General features: G+C 43.9%; 1 protein-coding gene across 1 annotated transcript in view; it reads left to right on the top strand.

Annotated features, from left to right (window-relative positions):
* The window catches only part of SBSPON (somatomedin B and thrombospondin type 1 domain containing), a 28,685-nt gene extending 5,666 nt beyond the window's left edge, over positions 1-23,019 (top strand). The window contains exons 2-5 of the mRNA XM_077267861.1: positions 13,969-14,163; positions 15,641-15,731; positions 19,531-19,707; positions 22,593-23,019. Of these exons, the coding sequence (XP_077123976.1) occupies positions 13,969-14,163; positions 15,641-15,731; positions 19,531-19,707; positions 22,593-22,710 (581 nt within the window). The 3' untranslated portion in view covers positions 22,711-23,019. The remainder of the gene's footprint in view (positions 1-13,968; positions 14,164-15,640; positions 15,732-19,530; positions 19,708-22,592) is intronic.
* Positions 23,020-23,483: the final 464 nt, after the last annotated feature.

The following is a 23,483-nucleotide window of genomic DNA, read 5'->3' as shown; positions in this document are numbered from 1 at the left end:
AACTTTAGCCCCAACCCTTACCCTAACCCTAATGGGAAAATGGAAATAAATACATTTTTTTAATTTTATTATTTTTCCTTAACTAAGGCAGTGATAACGGGGGTTTGATTTACTATTTATAGCGGGTTATTATAGCCGGATTTTATGTTTGGCAGCTGTCACACACTAAAAGATGCTTTTTATTGCAAAAAATCGTTTTTCGTAAGCTGACACCCGGCCGTGATCAGCCGCGCTCCCCCCGTGAGTGCGGCTGATCGCCTATGATGTACTATCCCGCCCATGGGGATTAAGTCCCAGGTCACATGGACGGGATAGTACGTCCAATGGTAGAAAGGGGTTAATGTACACTCTGCACTCCATCTTGACTGAAAAAAACAGAAATTTAAAAATTTTTGCAAATATATTAAAAAAGAAAAACTGAAATATCACATGGTCATAAGTATTCAGACCCTTTGCTCAGACACTCATATTTAAGTCACATGCTGTCCATTTCCTTGTGATCCTCCTTGAGATGGTTCTACTCCTTCTTTGGAGTCCAGCTGTGTTTAACTAAACTGGTAGGCCTTGATTTGGAAAGGCACAGACCTGTCTATATAAGACCTCACAGCTCACAGTGCATGTCAGACCAAATGAGAATCATCAGGTCAAAGGAACTGGCCAAGGAGCTCAGAGACAGAATTATGGCAAGGCACAGATCTGGTCAAGGTTACAACAGAATTTCTGCAGTACTCAAGGTTCCTAAGAGCACAGTGATCTCCATAATCCTTAAATGGAAGAAGTTTGGGACCACCAGAAGTCTGCCCAAACCTTGCCGTCCAGCCAAATTGAGCAGTTGTGGGAGAAGAGCCTTGGTGAGAGAGGTAAAGAAGAACCCCAAGATCACTGTGGCTGAGCTCCAGAGATGCAGTAGGGAAATGGGAGACAGTTCCACAAAGTCAACTATCACTGCAGCCCTCCACCAGTCGGGCCTTTATGGCAGAGTGGCCCGACGGAAGCCTCTCCTCAGTGCAAGACATATGAAAGCCCGCATAGTTTTCTAAAAAACACATGAAGGACTCCCAGACTGTGAGGAATAAGATTCTCTGGTCTGATGAGGCGAAGATAGACCTTTGTGGTGATAATTCTATGTGGTATCTGTGGAGAAAACCAGGCAGTGCTCATCACCATCGCAATTAGCGACATCACGCTTTCCCCGGTACTGGAAGTGCGCTGCATCGGAGTAACCCTTGACTCTGCCCTGTCCTTCAAACCGCACATCCAAGCTCTTTCCACCTCCTGTGGCCTCCAGCTCAAAAATATCTCCAGAATCTGTCCTTTCCTCAACCCTCAATCTACTAAAATGCTTGTGCATGCCCTTATCTCCCGCCTCGACTACTGCAACATCCTTTTCAGTGGCCTTCCTGCTAACACCCTTGCACTTCTCCAGTCCATCCTTAACTCTGCTGCCTGACTAATTCATTTCTCTCCTCGCTACTCCTCTGCTTCCCCCCTCTGCAAATATCTTCACTGGATCCCATTCCCTCAGTGTATCCAGTTCAGATTACTAATGCTGACCTACAAAGCCATCCATAGCCTGTCTCCTCCATATATCTCTGAACTAATCTCCCGATATCTTCCCTCACTTAATCTCCGGTCCTCCTAAGACCTCCTTCTCTCCTCTACACTTATTCGCTCCTCACCCAACCACCTCCAAGACTTCTCCAGAATATTCCCCATCTTCTGGAATTCTTTGCCCCTACACGTCCGACTATGAACCACATTCGGATCCTTCAGATGGAACCTGAAAACCCACCTCTTCAGGAAAGCTTACAGCCTGCGCTGACCCCGCTGCCTCCTCACCACTACCGGAGCTACCGCCACACCAACACAGGAGCTGCTGCAATCCTTAACCTATTGTCTCTTTCCCACCTTCCTGTACAATGTAAGCTCGCAAGGGCAGGGTCGTCACCCTCTGTATCAGTCTGATATCTGTAATTTGTATGTAACCCCTTCTCATGTACAGCACCATGGAATCAATGATAGATAGATAAATAATAATAATAATAATAATCACCTGCCCAATACAATCCCAACAGTGAAACATGGTGGTGGCAGCATCATGCTATGGGGTGTTTTTCATCTGCAGGGACAGGACGACTGGTTGTCATTGAAGGAAACATGAATGCGGCCAAGTACAGAGATATCCTGGATGAAAACCTCTCCCAGAGTGCTCTGGACCTCAGACTTGGCCGAAGCTTCACTTTCCAACAAGATAATGACCCTAAGCACACAACTAAAATAACAAAGGAATGGCTTCAGAACAACTCTGTGACCATTCTTGACTGGCTCACCTAGAGCCCTGACCTAAACCCAATTGAGTATCTCTGGAGAGACCTGAAAATGGCTGTCCACCAACGTTCACCATCCAACCTGATGAAACTGGAGGGAATCTACAAGGAAGAATGGCAGAGGATCCCAAAATCCAGGTGTGAAAAACTTGTTGCATTATTCCCAAGAAGACTTATGGCTGTACTAGCTCAAAAGGGTGCTTCTACTCAATACTGAGCAAAGGGTCTGAATACTTATGACCATGTGATATTTCAATTTTTCTTTTTTATTAAATTTGCAAAAATTACTACATTTCTGTTTTTTTTCAGTCAAGATGGGGTGCAGAGTGTACATTAATGAGAAAAAAATGAACTTTTTTGAATTTACCAAATGGCTGCAATGAAACAAAGAGTGAAAAATTTAAAGGGGTCTGCATACGTTCCGTACCCACTGTATGTTGTGGTACTATGGCATATAGTATAAATTATGGTATAAATTATGGTCTCCTTTCTTAAAGCTTAACTTCAGAGGGGTGCCAAGATGGCGACTATGGGAGATAAATTATCGCAGGTTAAAGTCCCCTAGGGGGACTAAAAAGTAAATGCACATTTATGCTTCATGCATGTAACAGCACAAAGTAAGCCAGTATATGGCAACACATGTTGAACAGATTCTCACAAGAAGTAAACTAATGGGCTTATTCTTTAACAGTTATATTGTATAAGCATTTTCTCTCAGCATTAAAGGGAGTCTGCCCAAACTAACAGTAGCTACTAATCACATAGCCCTGTAGGTCACACAGCCTTTTTAACCCCTTCACCCACACTGCCATGTATGTACGTCACGGTTAAGAGATATGTGTATATAGCCGGCTCTGTAGCTGTGCCGCTTCATACGGGGCAGATGAATGAATCTTCACAGTGATGTACATGTTTAGAAACTGAGAGCAGCATTATGTAGGGACAGAGAACCTGATTCTAGTCATGTATCACTTACTGGGCTGCTTTGAGTAGTTTGTATATAATCCCGTTTTTCTCTGTTGTTGATGTGCCAATGGTCAGAATGCTGAGCTGTGTTTAAAACCGCCCACACCACTGATTGGCTGCTTCCTGTGTACACTGTGCATAGTCAGCAAGCTGCCAATCAGTAATGGGGGTGGGGTTACACAGATTAGCTGGACTGCCTGGCAAACAACACATAGGCTTCTAGTTATAATCTCCTGCTGATAAAACACTGATTGTATCGAAACTATGTTGATGTTGAGCAAGTAACACATCCCTGGAATCAGGTTCTCCTGCATTATGCTTCTCTCAGACTAAATAACTAAAGCCTGCTGAAATTTTCCTTTTAAAATGAACCTATTAGAGGGATTTTTCACTTTACCACCTGTACCATATGTGGCTCCTAGCAGGTCCATATTCTAAAAACCTATGTAACAAAATTCACATTTTAATAATCATTATATATCTGTGCAGATCACCTCCACTAGTCACTGAGATGTGTCTAATCCCGTCACCATCACTCTCAGTCTACTGTAATTAGGTCAAGAGAGGTGTAATTAATGGGCTACCAAATGCCCAATCTTCACCCAGCACTGAACATCTTGTTTGCGGCCCATCAGTCAATACACTCAGGCTCCAATTACAACAGATCTGGTGTGATATTACGGGATAAGAGACTAGTGGAGAGCTTCTGTAAAGTATCTGCTATTAAGACTTATGAAGAGGCAAAACCTGCATAGGTGCAAGACTTTATATATGTGCATAACCTCATTTTTAGGTGGATTCTGCCTGGAACTTCTGAAAAAGCATTTAAAAAAAGAGTGCACATATGCATAAAGCGCTAAATCACCCTCTGCTTCGGCTGACTAATGTAGGTGCTGAATGAAGTGTTTTGCTATATTAAAGAAGAGTGCCCTAAAAGTTTATATGAATATGGGATCTCCGACCCAGACAATTAGTTTACAGAGGTCCTGTCACCAGAACAAAAGTGGGCAGTTTTTGCTCTAATTTTATCTCGCTGTTCCCCTAAATAATCAGTTTTTTGTTTGGATTAAATCATCCTTACGGTCCCAGAGCTTTGGACCTATTGATTTAGTGCTAATTTCTATGGTCTTTATCTATGGGGCATGGCTAACAGGGTTCTTTGGGGGCATGTCTTTAGGCTGCTCAGCATAATTACCCTGTGAGCAATGCCCACTTGGTAAAAACCTTGAAAATGAGCAAGGTAAGGAAAAAATGGGGTACTCGCCACTGCTCTTTAACATAAGCTATATTTGCAGTTCCAGAGATTGTGGAGACAATGTGGCCAACAGCGGTTTCTCTTCTAAGTCATGTAAACAGCTATCAGCCATATGGTCTCCACGATCTTTGTTTGGAACCGCAAAATAAAGCTTATTTTAACACCTGATGGTGAGGGCCCCATTTTCTCCTTACATTACTATGTGGACTATTGCCTGGTGAGCACCATCGAGCCGGTTAATCAGCTGCTGAATCTAGTCTAGATATTTTCATTATTGCTGTTTCAACGAACATTAATGTAAAGGATAGAATTGTTGGATCCCTGTTTTTTTCTACAATTAGTGGACCATAAAAATTAGCCCCACATAAAAAGGTCCATGTCTCTGGATTTTAAAAAAATATTTGGAAAGGAGCAACGGGAATAAAATAAGAGCAAACACTGGTCAGGTTTGGCCTGTTGACAGGTCCTCTTTAGCATGTAAATGTGAGTTCAGTTTTGGTTCCTCCAGTATGACTTTATGGCGTACCTTCCATTTATAATTTCTTACATTGAATCCTTTACAAACATTTTAACCTTTGAAAGTCCTAAAGTGCCAAGTGTTCTATCTCATGGATTAAGCTCAGTATATAGTGGGGATTCAGCAGCCAAATGAAAGACTGAAATCCAATTAAATGTGCTTGGTTGTAATTATCACACTAAAATCAGTGCAACCAGTAATTATGCTCAAGAGGAAAGTTCATTTTTTACTTGGATGATATACGGTAGTTGTTTTGTGCTTCATGAAGGGGTTTCTGGATTTAGATTAATAAGACATAATCACTGAGTAAATTGGAAATGTTATTTATTTGTGACAACTCAGTTGCCAGGTGTCCCGGGACCAGGAGCTCCTTCTCTGGGGTGCCCTAGCTCGCCCTGTTCCCCGGATTACTTCTGATGGTGAAGATGCCGGGGCCACATACCTTGCCTTAGCTCCAGAATCCAACCTCTGTCTTTACCCTTCCCCACCCAGGGAAGAGGAGAGTAGTAGTATACCATAGTACACCCACAAGACTAACAATCTTATAAGGACCAATGAACCTGAGACCCAGCTACCAAGAGGTAACCTTCAACTTAATGTTCCTCGACGGAAACTGCACTATGTCACCAACACACAGATCCGGACCCTCCAAACGTTTGCGATCAGCCACACTCTTATATTTGGACCCCATCTTCCTCAAATTTTAATTAACCCCTTGCCACACAGATGTAATTGATGATGAAAATTGTTCTTCTTCAGGTATTCCAGAAGAACGATTCCTATTAAATGAGCTGAACTGAGGATGAAACCCATATGCCCCGGGGAGTGGAGGATGGGGTTAAACCGAAGTAGGATAAGAAAGGGAATTATCGCACACTCCAAACCAAGCAGCAGTCACAGATAAATCCACCAAACGCTTTCTTCTATAATAACCAACAACAACCACCAGCCATGCAGCATAAGCTAAGGCTACTTTCACATTAGCGTCGTGCACTGCACGTCGCTATGTGTCGTTCTGTAGAAAAACCGCATCCTGCAAAATTGCTTGCAGGATGCGTTTTTTCTCCATAGACTTGAATTAGCGACGCAGTGCGACGCATTGCCACACGTCGCAACTGTCGTGCGACGGTTGCGTAGTGTTGCGTCGGACCGTCGGCACAAAAAACGTTGCATGTAACTTTTTTTGCGCGTCGATAGCGTCTTTTCCGACCGCGTATGCGCGTCTGGAACTCCACCCCCGCCTCCCCGCACATCACAATGGGGCAGCGGATGCGATGTAAAACAGCATCCGCTGCCCCCATTGTGCGGCACTTCCACAGCTAGCGTTGGTGCACCGCAACGTTGCGTAGCGACGTGCAGTGCACGACGCTAGTGTGAAAGTAGCCTAACTCTGACAATGAGTGCTAGCCAAGACCCAGTTTATATAGGAGATGAGAGTGGCTAATAGTGCACAGCTGAGAGCCTAAATGCTCCCGGAGCACGCAACAGAGCAGATCAACCCCTGCACTGCCAAAGGAAATTTACACTGTTTAATAAGAAGATGAAGTGCTTCTAATTAGTGCAGGAATAGGAGAAATCAGACATTGCATTCTTCTGGCTCCTCTCTGTCATGGTAAACCCGTGACATTATGGCTGAATATTTCTGATTAATGAACTCTGCACAGCAGTGGCATACCTTGTCTGAGAAACTAAGTTTATTGATTCATGCTAATATGTAAAGCTGGTTTGTGATCGGCCATATGCATTTGACCCAGATTGTTTCCCCATTCTGCTTCCTGATTGGTACTTGCCCCTAACCAGTATCTGTTGTATGACACGGTGTGTTCTGTTGTGATTTTGCTTTTTGCTCCCTCTAGTGGTCATTAGTGATTTGACTCTGGAGCTTCTGTCTTTTCCTATATCCTCACCTGGGCCGTTAGTTCAGGGGCGTTGCTATATAAGCTCCCTGGACCTTCAGTTCAATGCCTGGCATCGTTGAAATCAGAGCTAATCTGTTGTGCTCTTGTCCTATGATCCGGGTTCCTGTATTTCAAGCTAAGTCTGCTTCCTTGCTTTTTGCTTTTGTTTTGTTTGGTATTTTTGTCCAGCTTGTTCCAATCTGTATCCTGACCTTTGCTGGAAGCTCTAGGGGGCTGGTGTTCTCCCCCCGGACCGTTAGACGGTTCGGGGGTTCTTGAATCTCCAGCGTGGATTTTTATAGGGTTTTTGTTGACCAGATAAGTTATCTTGCTATATTCTGCTATTAGTAAGCTGGCCTCTCTTTGCTGAACCTGGTTCATTTCTGTGTTTGTCATTTCCTCTTACCTCACCGTTATTATTTGTGGGGGGCTTGTATCTTGCTTTGGGGTCCCTTTCTCTGGAGGCAAGAGAGGTCTTTGTTTTCTTCTCCTAGGGGTAGTTAGATTCTCCGGCTGGCGCGAGTCATCTAGCGATCACCGTAGGCATGATCCCCGGCTACTTCTAGTGTTGGCGTTAGGAGTAGCTATTTGGTCAACCCAGTTACCACAGCCCTATGAGCTGGATTTTTGAATCTCGCAGACTTACACGTTCCTCTGAGACCCTGTCCACTGGGGTCATAACAGTATGCCAGGCCAGTATTAAATGTTTAATGCATTGCAGAAGTGGGATTATAAGAAAGAAAATTTTGAGTTTTTTTTTTCCCTCTCTCATTTTTTTTTTTTTTTTTCTTTTCCCCTTTACCTCAGAGTGGCTTAAGCTTGCTGCAGACATGAATGTCCAGACCTTGATTACAAGTGTGGACCAGCTTGCCGCTCGTGTGCAGGGTATACAAGATTATGTTACCAGAAATCCTAGGTCTGAACCCAAGATTCCGATTCCTGAACTGTTTTCAGGAGACCGATTTAAGTTTAGGAATTTCAGGAATAATTGTAAATTGTTTTTGTCCCTGAAACCTTGTTCGTCTGGAGACTCTGCTCAACAAGTAAAAATTGTTATTTCATTCTTACGGGGTGACCCTCAAGATTGGGCTTTTTCGTTGGCGCCAGGAGATCCGGCATTGGCTGATATTGATGCGTTTTTTCTGGCGCTCGGTTTACTTTATGAGGAACCCAATCTTGAGATTCAGGCAGAGAAAGCCTTGCTGGCTATGTCTCAGGGCCAGGACGAGGCTGAGGTGTATTGCCAAAAATTTCGGAAATGGTCCGTGCTGACACATTGGAACGAGTGTGCACTGGCCGCTAATTTTAGAAATGGCCTTTCTGAGGCCATTAAGAATGTTATGGTGGGTTTTCCCATTTCCACAGGTCTGAATGATACCATGTCCCTGGCTATTCAAATTGACCGGCGGTTGCGGGAGCGCAAAACCGCAAATTCCCTCATGTTGTTGTCTGAACAGACACCTGATGTGATGCAATGTGATAGAAAAACCGCAAATTCCCTCATGGTGTTGTCTGAACGGACACCTGATTTGATGCAATGTGATAGAATCCTGACTAGAAATGAGAGGAAAATTCATAGACGCCGGAATGGCTTGTGCTACTACTGTGGTGATTCTACACATGTTATCTCAGCATGCTCTAAACGTATATCTAAGGTTGTTAGTCCTGTCACCGTTGGTAATTTGCATCCTAAGTTTATTCTGTCTGTAACTTTGATTTGCTCACTGTCATCTTATCCTGTCATGGCGTTTGTAGATTCAAGTGCTGCCCTGAGTCTTATGGATCTCTCATTTGCTAAGCGCTGTGGTTTTATTCTTGAACCATTAGAAAATCCTATCCCTCTTAGGGGTATTGATGCTACGCCATTAGCAGAAAATAAACCGCAGTATTGGACACAGGTTACCATGTGCATGACTCCTGAACACCGCGAGGTGATACGTTTTCTCGTTCTACATAAAATGCATGATTTGGTTGTTTTGGGGCTGCCATGGTTACAGACCCATAATCCAGTCCTTGACTGGAAGGCTATGTCAGTGTCTAGTTGGGGCTGTCGTGGTATTCATGAGGATTCCCTGCCTGTGTCTATTGCTTCTTCTACGCCTTCGGAAGTTCCGGAGTACTTGTCTGATTATCAGGATGTCTTTAGCGAGTCCAGGTCCAGTGCATTGCCTCCTCATAGGGAATGTGACTGTGCAATAGATTTGATTCCAGGCAGTAAATTTCCTAAGGGAAGACTGTTTAATCTGTCGATACCTGAACATACCGCTATGCGTTCATATATCAAGGAGTCTCTGGAGAAAGGACACATCCGTCCGTCTTCTTCCCCTCTTGGTGCGGGATTCTTTTTTGTGGCTAAAAAGGACGGATCTTTGAGGCCTTGTATTGACTATCGGCTTTTAAATAAGATCACTGTCAAATTTCAGTATCCTTTGCCGCTGTTGTCTGACTTGTTTGCCCGGATTAAAGGTGCCAAGTGGTTTACCAAGATAGACCTTCGTGGTGCGTACAACCTTGTGCGCATTAAGCAAGGGGATGAATGGAAAACCGCATTCAATACGCCCGAAGGTCATTTTGAGTACTTGGTGATGCCTTTTGGGCTCTCTAATGCCCCTTCAGTTTTTCAGTCCTTTATGCATGACATTTTCCGGAACTATCTGGATAAATTTTTGATCGTTTATCTGGATGATATTCTGTTTTTTTCTGATAATTGGGACTCGCATGTGGAGCAGGTCAGGATGGTCTTTAAAATTTTGCGTGAAAATTCTTTGTTTGTCAAGGGCTCAAAGTGTCTTTTTGGTGTACAGAAGGTTCCCTTTTTGGGGTTCATTTTTTCCCCTTCTGCTGTGGAGATGGACCCAGTCAAGGTCCGAGCTATTCTTGATTGGACTCAGCCCTTGTCAGTTAAGAGTCTTCAGAAGTTCTTGGGTTTCGCTAACTTCTACCGTCGTTTTATCGCTAACTTTTCTAGCATTGTGAAACCTTTGACGGATATGACCAAGAAGGGCTCCGATGTGGTTAATTGGGCTCCTGCTGCCGTGGAGGCTTTCCAGGAGTTGAAACGTCGGTTTACTTCGGCGCCTGTTTTGTGCCAGCCTGATGTCTCGCTTCCCTTTCAGGTTGAGGTGGATGCTTCAGAGATTGGAGCAGGGGCCGTTTTGTCGCAGAGAGGCCCTGGTTGCTCTGTTATGAGACCTTGCGCCTTTTTCTCTAGGAAGTTTTCGCCTGCGGAGCGAAATTATGATGTGGGCAATCGGGAGTTGTTGGCCATGAAATGGGCATTTGAGGAGTGGCGTCATTGGCTCGAGGGTGCTAAGCATCGTGTGGTGGTCTTGACTGATCACAAAAATCTGATGTATCTCGAGTCTGCTAAACGCCTGAATCCTAGACAGGCCCGCTGGTCATTGTTTTTCTCCCGTTTTGACTTTGTTGTCTCGTATTTACCAGGTTCAAAAAATGTGAAGGCCGATGCTCTTTCCAGGAGCTTTGTGCCTGATGCTCCTGGAGTCGCTGAACCTGTTGGTATTCTTAAGGATGGTATTATCTTGTCAGCTATTTCTCCAGATCTGCGACGTGTGTTGCAGAGATTTCAGGCTGATAGGCCTGATTCTTGTCCACCTGACAGACTGTTTGTGCCTGATAAGTGGACCAGCAGAGTCATTTCCGAGGTTCATTCCTCGGTGTTGGCAGGTCACCCAGGAATTTTTGGCACCAGAGATCTGGTGGCCAGATCCTTTTGGTGGCCTTCCTTGTCTAGGGATGTGCGGTCATTTGTACAGTCCTGTGGGACTTGTGCTCGAGCTAAGCCTTGCTGTTCTCGTGCCAGCGGGTTGCTCTTGCCCTTGCCTGTCCCTAAGAGACCTTGGACACATATCTCCATGGATTTCATTTCTGATCTTCCGGTGTCTCAAGGCATGTCTGTTATCTGGGTGATATGTGATCGCTTCTCCAAGATGGTCCATTTGGTTCCTTTGCCTAAGCTGCCTTCCTCTTCCGATCTGGTTCCTGTGTTTTTCCAGAACGTGGTTCGTTTGCACGGCATCCCTGAGAATATTGTGTCAGACAGAGGATCCCAGTTCGTTTCCAGATTCTGGCGATCCTTTTGTAGTAGGATGGGCATTGACTTGTCGTTTTCGTCTGCTTTCCATCCTCAGACTAATGGACAGACGGAGCGAACTAATCAGACTTTGGAGGCTTATTTGAGGTGTTTTGTCTCTGCTGATCAGGACGATTGGGTGACCTTCTTGCCGTTGGCTGAGTTTGCCCTTAATAATCGGGCTAGTTCCGCCACCTTGGTTTCGCCGTTTTTCTGCAACTCTGGTTTCCACCCTCGTTTTTCTTCGGGTCATGTGGAACCTTCTGACTGCCCTGGGGTGGATTCTGTGGTGGATAGGTTGCAGCGGATCTGGAATCTTGTGGTGGACAACTTGAAGTTGTCACAGGAGAGGGCTCAGCGCTTTGCCAACCGCCGCCGCGGTGTGGGTCCCCGACTACGTGTTGGGGATTTGGTGTGGCTTTCTTCCCGCTTTGTTCCTATGAAGGTTTCCTCTCCCAAATTTAAACCTCGTTTTATTGGTCCTTACAAGATATTGGAAATCCTTAATCCTGTATCCTTTCGCCTGGATCTTCCTGTGTCGTTTGCTATCCACAACGTGTTTCATAGGTCCTTGTTGCGGCGGTACGTTGTGCCTGTGGTTCCTTCTGCTGAGCCTCCTGCTCCGGTGTTGGTTGAGGGCGAGTTGGAGTACGTGGTGGAGAAGATCTTGGATTCTCGTCTCTCCAGGCGGAGGCTTCAGTACCTGGTCAAGTGGAAGGGCTATGGTCAGGAAGATAATTCCTGGGTGGTCGCCTCTGATGTTCATGCGGCCGATTTAGTTCGTGCCTTTCACGCCGCTCGTCCTGATCGCCCTGGTGGTCGTGGTGAGGGTTCGGTGACCCCTCACTAAGGGGGGGGTACTGTTGTGATTTTGCTTTTTGCTCCCTCTAGTGGTCATTAGTGATTTGACTCTGGAGCTTCTGTCTTTTCCTATATCCTCACCTGGGCCGTTAGTTCAGGGGCGTTGCTATATAAGCTCCCTGGACCTTCAGTTCAATGCCTGGCATCGTTGAAATCAGAGCTAATCTGTTGTGCTCTTGTCCTATGATCCGGGTTCCTGTATTTCAAGCTAAGTCTGCTTCCTTGCTTTTTGCTTTTGTTTTGTTTGGTATTTTTGTCCAGCTTGTTCCAATCTGTATCCTGACCTTTGCTGGAAGCTCTAGGGGGCTGGTGTTCTCCCCCCGGACCGTTAGACGGTTCGGGGGTTCTTGAATCTCCAGCGTGGATTTTTATAGGGTTTTTGTTGACCAGATAAGTTATCTTGCTATATTCTGCTATTAGTAAGCTGGCCTCTCTTTGCTGAACCTGGTTCATTTCTGTGTTTGTCATTTCCTCTTACCTCACCGTTATTATTTGTGGGGGGCTTGTATCTTGCTTTGGGGTCCCTTTCTCTGGAGGCAAGAGAGGTCTTTGTTTTCTTCTCCTAGGGGTAGTTAGATTCTCCGGCTGGCGCGAGTCATCTAGCGATCACCGTAGGCATGATCCCCGGCTACTTCTAGTGTTGGCGTTAGGAGTAGCTATTTGGTCAACCCAGTTACCACAGCCCTATGAGCTGGATTTTTGAATCTCGCAGACTTACACGTTCCTCTGAGACCCTGTCCACTGGGGTCATAACAGTGTTCACTCTACAAAGAGTGTCTGGGAGGACTTGACACATGTAATTCTTAATTTGCCCTGTGGTGGCACTGTAGAAATATTGAAACTCCCCTCTGCTTCTATAATTTATCCGATTGAGGATTTCTGTATTTATTGGAGTTTCATCTGCTAGCCTACAGTGTTAAACATTTATCTATTAAACCAAAGTAGATTCAGCTTACACTATTGTACTATCACCAGGGCAGAGAAATGTGACATCGCCTATAGGAAGTGTACATTGACTCTCTGTACATCTCCTGTATTACTAACAATGGCTCATAATAACACAACTCCTCACTGTTTGGTTTTGACAGTTCTAGAAAATAACAAACAGAAAAATCTTGGCAAAGGATTAGATAAAGTTTCTTTGGAAGCTGTTAGAAGAATTTCAGCCTGATGAGATGAGAACAATTTGCTCCATAGTAAATCCACAAACTGCAAAGCACTCAAAATAAGGCGGTGGTGGGTAACAAGATGCCAGCAACCCAACCACTTGACGGCAAAGTGCATCCAAAAAATGATTAGGAATGTGGGCAGAAAACGGCTTGTAGCCCTATTTACTGGGTTCAGTTCACTTGTATATGTAGATATAGGAAATACCTTGTAGTTTGTCCATAATTAGCTCAGTATTCTATTCCATATCAGTTCTGTGTTTTGTCCATCAGATCTCTGTTGTCTTATTTCTCCCGTATTATTTTTTAACAAATATGGAGGCAATATATTTTTTACAGGGTCCATTGATTCCTATTGGGAGAACTTATACTACTATACTACTTATAGAACTATAAACTTAATATACAGTACAACAGGGGCAGATTAAGGATAGCCTGGGTCCGGGGCAGTTTAGGGTGCATGGGCCCCCCAGCACCCAATGTTTCACGTGACATGTGACATATTTTGGGGAAGTCATGTGACAGGTCACGTGATGAACACACAGCCGCTCTGGTGTCTACCGCGTGCTCGAATAATATGTTTGTGTCCCCGTGGCTGCATGTTTCGCGGAGGATAGACAGCCACCATACATGCAGAGACTGCCTGCTTGTTAGATAGTGATAGATGTTAGATAGTGTTTTATGAATTAAAATAACATATAATCATTAATAGGTAAGGTTTGCCATAATAGAAACAAAGATGTCATATGTGGGGTATGATAACAATGTGGAGGTAGTATCATCTTTGCTGATATAATGTAGAAACATTACTGAAAGCAGAAAATAAAGGAAGCACAAAGAATTACATAAACACATAACTAAACACCTGTGCTTGTGTTTTTCCAGCTCGTTCATGTGTCGTTAGTGAATGGAGCCATTGGAGTGGCTGTGCGATCCAGTGCAGCCCAACATATAGGGTGCGCCGGCGTCAAGTGTTACAGGAGCCTGAAAATGGAGGAGAGCCCTGCCCAAACCTAGAGGAGAAGGCCGGATGTCTGGAATATTTCACAAATCAGGGCATTGAATGTGGCCACTTGCATGGTAAAAAAAATATGAAGGATTTTATTTAGGTTCTGAAAGCAAAATAAGGCAACTATTATCCTAATATCACCCGGTACTCAATGGATTGTTCTTTATTATACAGATTATTTCATTATTGTAATATTCTCGTGATTGCTAGCCATCATGTATTTCCAGTGACAGTTCACTTTCCCGCCCTTGTCTGTTCACTGGCCAGTGCTTAGATTGGTAACACCAGGAGGCCGAGCACTAATCCCTTAACTGAGAACAGAGATCAGACCTTGCTTATGGAGCGCCCCCAGACGCAGGGCCGCAGGGTACTCGGTACCGGGCCTCTCTGTCTCAGTCCTGGGGTTGTCACGGTGGCTAGACTGGGTCCGTGACCCTGCTAAGGGGCGTCCAATGAAAGATTGTGGTGGTGGTTTGGTGTGTGGTGCGAGGCGCGGTGAATAACGAGGACACAGGGTTGCAGTCTCTTTACCTCTTTACTGAAGGCTTCGGGATCCGCAATCCAGAGTACTGTTAACAGGGCTGGCTGAGACCGGCCGGTCCGATGGCACCTCCAGAGTTCCCTTTGCAGGTGGAAATCAGTGCCTACCTTCTAGCGCCTGTGTGTTGTAGTACCTCCCTGCTGAGCTCCACGGGATAGTCCTCACAACTGTTGTGTCTGTTTCTGATGTTCTTTCTCCGTCCCCCAGATGATATGGCTAGGACACATCCATATGACGGGTAGGCCTGGAGTTCTTCCGGGACCCTAGAGTCGCCCCTCTCCCACAATTGCCTCCTATGTCTGCTTAGGTGTTTTAGGTGAGACAGCCAACCTAAAATCAACTGTCCTGCCGCTGTTTGAAGTATTGCTTGGAGCTCAATACTTCCTCGGCGTTCCAGCCACCAGCTACGCGCCTCAGTAGGATGTTGCCACGGTCTTAAAGGCACGACTCCTACTGGGTTATCTCCTTTTTGCTGCAATCTCGTTTCTCACTTCTCCACAATAAACTTCTTTTCGTATCCTTCCTTAAGATGCCACCGCATTCGAGTGCAGGCGTGGCTCCGTAACCATCTGTCCTGTTCGCTAGGTCATCATCAGGATCCCACCCCTGACGGAGACCCCCCTGAATCTTCCCCCGCAACACCCTCTGCCACAAGGTGTTGCCTGGATCCAACCCAGTCAGCTTCTGACTAACTTCCTATCTAACCCCCAGTTTTACCCAAGTGTGAGGAGTGGCCTAATGCATAGAACCCTTTGCTCCCCCTGGTGGCTGGAGTGTGAAATGTAGTGTGTGACTGTGATACCTGGTCAGGTGAACTCTTTCCATGCAATCAGACGTAACATCACTCCCCTTAGTGGCAGAACCACATTACTGCAACGACCAGGTCTCTGGGGCGCTGCACTTATCCATTACTTTCACTATCCTGTCCCACACAGTAGTAAGAGAGAGATTAAAATCTTCTGAAAAACAGTAAATGTGAATAACATTGTACTTATGTTTTCCCATAGTCCCGGCATTTATTACTACATCCGAGTACAACAAAGAGAGAAGGAGGCGCGCAGTGCCGACAGACTGGGCATCCCATACAGAGGATCCTGGGTACGGAAATAACCCGATCAATGGAGAAATCCAGTGTTATATGCTCCAATATATTCACGTATTCTAGAAAAGGAAAAACTAACTAAATGAAAGGAATGTTGATATAACTGTCATTTAACAGATGACAAAATGAACAAATACCCTGCAGTAATTAAATAGTAATAGTACATGGAAATAAGATATAAAAAAACACAAATGGAAAGCGCTCCTTAAGAAGATCGACAGCTATTTCTGAAAGAGGGCGAGCGCCTTTTACTCACCTGGATCGGTTATATTATTGAAGCTGCAGGCACAACCCTGGAAATTGCAAAAATGATCCTCCACAGCCGCAGCTACGCCATTTGAACCTCCATGGGACATCCGGATAGAGAATATAGGAAAAAGAGACCAAAAATTGGGCTTCCTAAAGCGCTGCCAAGGATGGAAGGAAGAGATTATAATGTTTAAAAAAGTTAACATTTATTGCGTTACGGAGCAGATCCAGCCCCTTCATCAGGCTCATACAGACTGATTAATACATGCCACCAGTCATACCATTCCCAGTGACCTCACAATCTTCCTGACTGGTTGGCCTCACAAAGTTAGTTGATTACCGTATTTCATCTGCGTTAAAAAAAAACATAAACCCAATAGCAGTTTACCAATCTAAAGGTACCGTCACATTTAGCGACGCTGCAGCGATCTAGACAACGATGCCGATCGCTGCAGCGTCGCTGTGTGGTCGCTGGAGAGCTGTCACACAGACAGCTCTCCAGCGACCAACGATGCCGAAGTCCCCGGGTAACCAGGGTAAACATCGGGTTACTAAGCGCAGGGCCACGCTTAGTAACCCGATGTTTACCCTGGTTAACAGTGTAAATGTAAAAAAAAACAAACACTACATACTCACATTCCGATGTCTGTCGCGTCCCCCGGCGTTCTGCTTCCCTGCACTGTAAGCGCCGGCCCTAAAGCAGAGCGGTGACGTCACCGCTGTGCCCTGCTTTACGGCCAGCCAGAGCTGACACATTGCAGGGAAGCAGAACGCCGGAGGACACGACAGACATCGGAATGTAAGTATGTAGTGTTTTTTTTTTTTTACATTTACACTGGTTACCAGGGTAAACATCGAGGTACTAAGCGCAGCCCTGCGCTTAGTAACCCGATGTTTACCCTGGTTACCAGTGAAGACATCGCTGGATCGGTGTCACACACGCCGACTCAGCGATGTCAGCGGGAGATCCAGCGATGAAATAAGGTGCTTGCCTTCTAGCTCTGCGTGTCAAACACAACTATATCGCTATCCAGGACGCTGCAACGTCACGGATCGCTAGCGATATCGTTGTTAAGTTGTTCAGTGTGAAGGTACCTTAAGGTTTCTGGGGAGTTGTCTCTCATTGGTAATGACCTCCACCCTATTTACCAACACCTCTTTGGGGGAGTGGGTGTGTCAACATCCTTAGGGCTAATGTTTTTTTGGGGGGATAATATTATTACCCTTACTTATTGATTTGCTGTGAGAACTTATAAAAATTCTGGTGGAGTAACCATTTTGTCTCGACTTCCCCTCTTGAGGTTTGCACAAATGAATTTACTGCTTGTATTTGATTAATCTTAATTAAGCTAGTATTATTAGAAAGAGAAAATTATTGTCTGTTTTATTATTATTATTATTATTATTATTTTGGGAAGATAATATGTTCCAGTGAGGATTTGTTTGGATAATATTGTATTATAATTGTTTTTCTTAAAATATATATTTTTTTATATTCTGCCTATTGAATGAATTATAGGGGGCGTTTCATTTGATTCACTGTATATAACCATACTAAAACAACAAATTTATATGTGTAGATGTCTGCAGGGATTTGTAAATGGCATAGGTAAATTACTACTTGATGTATGTTTTTTTAATACAGATGATGTCATCAACTAGCTTTGTGAGGCCAAGCAATCAGCAAGACTGTGAGGTCACTAGGGTTGGTATAAATGGTGACCTGTATTAATCAGTCTGTATGAGCACAAGAAATTTTTTTTTTTTAACATTACAATCTCTTTCTTGCATCCTTGGTAGCACTTTGAGAAGCCCAATTATTCGTATCTTTTTCCTAAATGGAAATAAGATAGGGTACTTTGTTGACACTATTTTGATCATAAAGGCATAAAAGCCATCAGCAACGTGCACCCAATCAGGATGGTCCCAAAGGGTATGTTTCCACGGTCAGGAAACGCTGCTTGTTTGACGCTTCGCAGAGCTGCAGCGTCAAACAAGCAGCGTCCAGATGTTCCAGCATAGTGGAGGGGATTTTATGAAATCCCGTCTCCACTATGCGTGGAAACCCGCACGCGGCGGCCCTGCAACTCCGGACATGCTGCGCGTCTTTTCAGATCGCAGCATGTCCGTACACCTTGCGGGGACGCAGCGTCCCCGCAAGGCATATCACAGGGCCCTATGGGACAGAGCGATCATCCCGGATGTGAAGAGTTAACACATCCGGCATGATCGCGTCCCAGAAAGGGGGCGGGGCTTAGCGCCAAGCGGCTTCGCCGCTGCGGCGATAGCGCCGGCTATCCTGACAGTGGAAACATACCCTAACTCTTGTAGTTCACCTCGCTATGTGTCAGCAGACCTCAAAATAGATGTAGGCAGAGCAGGATAATGGATGTGCCGATAGACTGGGGATCCCATGCAGAGGATTCTGGGTACAGTATTAAACCAGATAAATGGAGATATCTAATGTTATATGTTCTCATATATTCACTTTTCCAACAAAAAGCACAACGTATATACATAAATTAGATAAGATTCTCCTCATTCTCATATATTACAGTTACCTCTATGGTTGAAACTACCTATACAAAAGGCGTCAGCCATTAACAGCATAAATGTTTCCATTATACAAGGCTTGAGTCAGGACTAAGAGCTATACAGCTTGAAACACGTAGACCCATGTCCTTTTATCTCCCCCCCTCTTTCCTCGCATGTTTCCTTCTCCCCCATTTTTGTTTGGCATGTTTTTGTTCTTATACGGTAATTTTATTTTTTCTCATTAAAAGTCATGTTTAACATTGCATAATTAAGTGGATGCTGGAACCCCCTTGTTCTTTCTCTGCGTCATTCTATGCACCCATGTACGAGCCCATGACATGATCGCAGGGCGCCAATGGGTTGTCATGATGGCCAAGGGTCTGCTGAAGACCCTTGTGTCCGTCCTGATGGTGCTCCTATGAAAAACAGCCTGTGGCTGGTGTTCATAAGAGACCGTGATTTTAGCAATATACAGCAGTACTGATGTATATAGCACAAGCTATCAGATGATCAGAGGTTTAAGTCCCTTAAGGGGACTCATGAAAAATAAGTTTTATAAAATATGAAGAAAAAAAAAAATCCCCTTTTGCCTCATTAAAAATTAAGAAAATAAAAAATTAACATATTTGGTATCACTGCGTACATAAAAATCTGATCTATCAAACATAAAATAGATTAATTTGATCGGTAAACGTCAAAATGACTAAAGAATCTAAAATAATTTTTTTTGGCCCCAGCAACAACACAAAAAAATGAAGTAAGAGGAGATCAAAACATCATATCTACCCCTGCAGTGATATCAATAAAAACATCAGCTTGGGCCACAAAAAAACAAGCCCTCACACAACTTCATGTCTCAATCTCTCAGAACATAGCAACGGAAAATCGCCCATTCGGGAAGGGGTTCATGGCGCACTCTATCAGATCACATTGCACTACCTTTTAATATATGAATAAGGTGGAGGGCTGCAATCCTAGGTGAAGATTCTCATCTTCTAATCTCTACATCAGGTACTGTGTCGAGTTCCGCATTGAATCCTTTTCTCCGGCCTGCTTGACTGAGGATCGCCCACATGCTCGCTGGATGCTGTACATCCGAGGTGGCTACACTGTCTGTGTGACTTGCCAACCACCTGCAATGAATATCCGGAACCATCGCTGCTATGGGGATGGCACTGACGCTAACAGGTAAGAATTTAAGAGTTATGTGTACATCTCAGCTGTACCTGAACCAAAAAAAGGTAAAGCTTTTCCCTGGAGGCCATTCTTATATCTTGGAGTAAAAAAAAAAAAAAGGGCCTGCTGACTTGATGTACGGGGAATCAGTTCTGTGACAGGATATATATGTACCAGTAGCCACCAACTGAAGCTAAAAGGTCGTGATTATTGATGGGCGAGTGTACTCGTTGCTCGGGTATTCCAGAGCACGCTTGGGTGACCTCCGGCTCCGAGTATTTGTTAGTGTTCGGAGATTTCATTTTCATCGCCTCAGCTGAATGATTTACAGCTATTAGCCAGGCTGAGTACGTGTGAGGGTTGCCTGATTGCTAGGGAATCCCCACATGTAATCAAAAAGGCTAATAACTGTAAATCATTCAGCTGAGGTGATGAAAACTAAATCTCCGAGCAGTCATAAGTACTCAGGGTCACCCGAGCGTGCTCTGGTAAACCCGAGCACCGAGTACACTCGCTCATCACTAGTCATGATATTCCGATCCCACACACTCATCTCTAGCTACGAGGCCACAGAAATCTATCCGTCACCTCCTAGGTCAGAGATAGCCATCACACACATCTGCTCCTCCGGTTGACGCAAGCGTGGTGGTGACCATACCAGGTGGGCAACTTCCCTGTTGCTTTGCAAATTGATGCTACTCAAATTTTCTAAACAAGAACATAAGTAATGCTACACAATTGGTGTGCAATGGAGCACCATGCTATTACAGTAGTGCAGCGCCTGTCATGGTGGTGATCACTACCCCCAGGTCACTGTATTCTGTAAGTGCTGCTGAAATATTTCACTGGAATCCAGCAAAAACTGTATGCCATGCACTATGTGTTATTGTTTTCATGGGGCTCTTTTGGTGATGGGTGACACTTTATGGCATCTGTCGTGACCTTCATTAATTATACAGTGTGTTCCAAATTATTATGCACATAGAGTTTAGGAGTGATAAGGTTAGAATGTTTTTGTTTGTCATTTAAACTCATTGATGGTGATGTGTGTCAGGGCTCTTTATATCACTGAAAGCAATTGCAGATACCTGTGCAAATTAGTTTGGCAGGTGTGTCCAAATAAAGGCAAGACTACTTAAGAAGGCTGTTCCACATTATTAAGTAGCCTACATTTTTTGCCAAAATGGGAAAGAAAAATGATGTGTCGGCTGCTAAGAAGCAACAAATTGTGGAGTATTTAGGTCAAGGCATGACTACAATCAACATTGCCAAGACACTTCATCGTGATCATCGCACAATCAAGAAGTATAGAGCCGATTCCCAGCACACACGTGTGCGTGCTGATAAGGAAAATTTGAGGACTCTTTCCAACAGGCAACTGTGTAAGGTTAAAAGAGCAGCTGCAAAAATGCCTTGTCATAGCAGCAGACAAGTTTTTGAAGCTGCTGGTACCTCCAACGTCCCCAGAACAACAAGATGCAGGGTCCTTCAGAGGTTTGCAGCTGTGCGTAAGCCATCCTGTCGACCACCTCTATCCACTGCACACAAGCAGAAACGGCTCCAGTGGGCCAAAGGATACATGAAGACTGACTTCCAAACTGTTTTGTTCACCGATGAGTGCCGTGCAACGCTCGATGGTCCAGATGGATGGCTGGTTGATGGTCACCCCATGAAAACACGGCTAAGGTGCCAGCAAGGAGGAGGTGGAGTAATGTTTTGGGCTGGAATCATGGGGAGAGAGATTGTCGGCCCCTTTATGATCCCTGAAGGGGTAAAGATGAACTCCATAATCTATGTGGAGTTTCTAAAACAACACTTCCTGCCATGGTTCAAGAGGAAGAACCGTGCTTTCCGCAGCAAGATCATTTTCATGCATGATAATGCACCGTCTCATGCTGCAAAAAACACATCTGCATCTCTGGCTGCTATGGGCATAAAAGAGGACAAACTTATGGTGTGACCACCATCTTCCCCTGACCCCAACCCCATTGAGAACCTCTGGAGCATCATCAAAAGGAGTGTCTATGATGGCGGGAGGCAGTTCACATCTAAGCAACAGCTCTGGGAGGGGATTCTGTCCACATGCAAAACAATTGAAGCAGAAACCATCCAAAAACTGACAAATTCAATGGACGAGAGAGTTCAGAAGCTTCTTTCGAACAAGGGGTCCTATGTGCAAATGTAACATCACCTAGAATAAAGTTTTCACTTGAAAACTGTTTGATTTCATTTTGTAATAAGCTGATAATGCTTATAACGTCACAATTGACCATTTTTTTGTTCAAAATAAAAAAAAAAGGTTGAAAACTCTGCTGTGCATAATAATTTGGAACATGCATTTTGAGTGTTTTTTTTTTTTTTTTTTAAAGATACTGTTTTCATAGGCAGTTTGTTCCAAAACATTGCAATTATACTAGAATAGTAGATGACTGGAAAATTACAATGACTGCAATTCAGATAGGTAATTTAGAGAAAATATGAGGAAATATTATTTGCATAATAATTTGGAACACAGTGTATATATATTGAATTCATCACAAAATGGCCTGCACTGTCTGGAACGTTTCTATGTAGAGAGTTCTTAGAAGTCATAGACACGTCCCCTCTCACCACTGCCCTCTGCTGGACAACAGAAAATGACGTCAGAGCTGTGTATATCCCCTCTGTGTCATTATAGCTGGGCCCTGTCCAGGAGTATGTATAACACATACATACCATACCGGTCCAGGCTTAGAAGTCCGTGCGCTGGGGGGATTCAGAGGTCTACAGCCACACAGTGATTGCAGACTTATCGATTTAGATGAGACAACCCCTTTAAGAAAAAAAAGGGGAAATGATAGCTCAGTTCATTAGTGTTTTTCATTACTGACAATTTTTTGCTTTTTTTTATGTTTTAGGGACCAAATTCTTCATTGGCAAGCTGTGGGAAACGGCAAGTGTTATGGAACGTGGCAAAAAGTTAGAGAACTTGAGATCTGCTCCTGCCCCATAGTTCATAGCTTTATTTTTACATGATGTAAAATAACATGTTGGAGCGCCATCTTAGGGAAAAAAATATTTTATATATTTTTGTAAATATTATGTTTTAAATACTAACATATTCAGTATGTATTGCCATCAAATAATCAAAGGGGGGCATAACTGGTTTCCTACATAAGTGGTGCTACTAGCAGGTGGTCTTATCCGCACTATAATTGTAGGACTCTGTTTTCTAAGAGCCAATAAATATAATAAGCTTTTCTTTATGGTAATTGTTTTATCAATCTGAATTGTTAGTTACATGACAACTGTTCTTTTCTATTAAAATATCACTTTTATTTGTTATACTTGCGGTGGCTGCCACTATTCTAATTTTTGGAGGATAAACAACTTTCGTGATGAATGTGTACAGTTTTGCTATAATGCACAAATATAACTGTAAAAATAAAGTTATAATAACATATTTTATGTAATAATGCCACATGACATTTATATAGCATTCACTACTGAAAGTCATATTTGTGCCATAAACATAACAGATCTCTTTTCCTCTTCAGGTTTTTCATTTTCACTTGTTTATTATGTAGTTATATCATCAGCGAGTCTTTTATTATACAGCTCTTTATGAGCCGCACAAATTAATTTATACAGCACAGCTTCAAACAAATCAGAATCCTTGTAGCTTCTCTCCCCAGCACCGCAAGATAAAAGCAAGTAATGACTACGGGAGGTAGCTGGCATGTCATCCTCCACTTTAGGCCTATTTGATTAAGTGTGTGAAAGAAATGTAAACCCACATATACAGAATG

Source organism: Ranitomeya variabilis, chromosome 6 (genome assembly GCF_051348905.1).
Source record: "Ranitomeya variabilis isolate aRanVar5 chromosome 6, aRanVar5.hap1, whole genome shotgun sequence".
Taxonomy (NCBI): domain Eukaryota; kingdom Metazoa; phylum Chordata; class Amphibia; order Anura; family Dendrobatidae; genus Ranitomeya; species Ranitomeya variabilis.
Note: the sequence above shows the minus strand (reverse complement) of the source record. Positions and strands in the feature narration are given on the sequence as shown.